The sequence below is a fragment of the Sinocyclocheilus grahami genome, unplaced genomic scaffold, assembly GCF_001515645.1.
Source record: "Sinocyclocheilus grahami isolate Dianchi unplaced genomic scaffold, SAMN03320097.WGS_v1.1 scaffold1577.1, whole genome shotgun sequence".
NCBI lineage: Eukaryota > Metazoa > Chordata > Actinopteri > Cypriniformes > Cyprinidae > Sinocyclocheilus > Sinocyclocheilus grahami.
Window position 1 is genome coordinate 169,707 of NW_015506756.1, and position 1,173 is coordinate 170,879.

At 36.1% G+C, this 1,173-nt stretch overlaps 1 protein-coding gene across 1 annotated transcript in view; it reads left to right on the top strand.

Moving 5' to 3' along the window:
• Positions 1 to 962: 962 nt before the first annotated feature.
• The window catches only part of LOC107571287 (lithostathine-1-beta-like), a 1,209-nt gene continuing 998 nt past the window's right edge, over positions 963 to 1,173 (top strand). Inside the window, exons 1-2 of the mRNA XM_016257605.1 lie at positions 963 to 999; positions 1,083 to 1,166. Of these exons, the coding sequence (XP_016113091.1) occupies positions 963 to 999; positions 1,083 to 1,166 (121 nt within the window). The remainder of the gene's footprint in view (positions 1,000 to 1,082; positions 1,167 to 1,173) is intronic.

A 1,173-nucleotide genomic window follows, 5' to 3' on the forward strand; every position in this document is an offset into this window, starting at 1 on the left:
TCTCCATATCTCTGGCATTGAACCATATAGGGCCTTAAAATGAACATCCTTAAAGAAAAGTTTCATAGGAACCAGAATCTAACTTCTAGAGGTACAAGCACACAAACTTTGGGATGATAATCCTTTCTTCACTCATACTCTTTCCTGAATTTCCAACATTGGACAGATCATTTCTTATGTAACGAAGTGGCTTTCCTTTGCATTGAACCATATGTTAATCAGTGAAAAAAAGAGAGAGAAAGTGGTTCAAGTAGCAAGCATGTTTCGTAACACCAGCAAATGAGATGTACTGCTATAATGTTGACTGTGAGTTGGCATCATATGAAGAGGAAGCAACGTCACCTGTGTACATGAGATTTGTAAAGCTAACTGAGAATTGATATAGCACGTATATCATTTTGATTTTGATTGCTTCCATTGTCCTCATTTGTAAGTTGCTTTGGATAAAAGCGTCTGCTAAATGACTAAATGTAAATGTACATAATGTTCTCTGTGCCTATGATTTCCATTAATAGAGTGTTGAGTGTGTTGTTGCTGTTGTCTTTTATTTGCATGTGTCATTACATTGTGTGCGTACAGAAACATACACCCTCCAGATCTACCACATTCAAATTAACTCACTTCTGTAGAATTACAGCAACACAGAGAAAAACACATGAACGAGGAAGAAAAATGAAAAGAGCTTTTGTTTAGAGTAATAAACAAATGATGTGATGCTGAATGAGGGATGAGAGCAGATATAATAATCACAGACAGAAACATCAGACTCAGGACAGAAGCACATGACCTCTAAAGTAAGAACAACTCACATGTTCATTCTTTAACTAGACTTTTAGACATGTTAATATTGTCTTAATCATTGTGTACGGTGCATTTATGTTCCTGTTTTTAATTATCACTGAAATCATGTTTCACACCAAAAGGAATCTGGGAATATTTATCTATATTTTTCTTGCTCAGAAATGGACCAAACTCTGTATGTCGTCATTCTTCTCATTGGTGAGTGTGTTTGAGGTTTTATTTAGTTTCATTAGGTTTGATCCTGTTCTGAAAAGCATTCAATCAAAGCCTCTCTTTCACAGCTCTCTGCTCTGTGTCTGAATGTGCTCAGCGTCAGTATCACTTTATAAATGAGAACAAGACCTGGACTGAAGCTCAGAGATACTGCAGAGA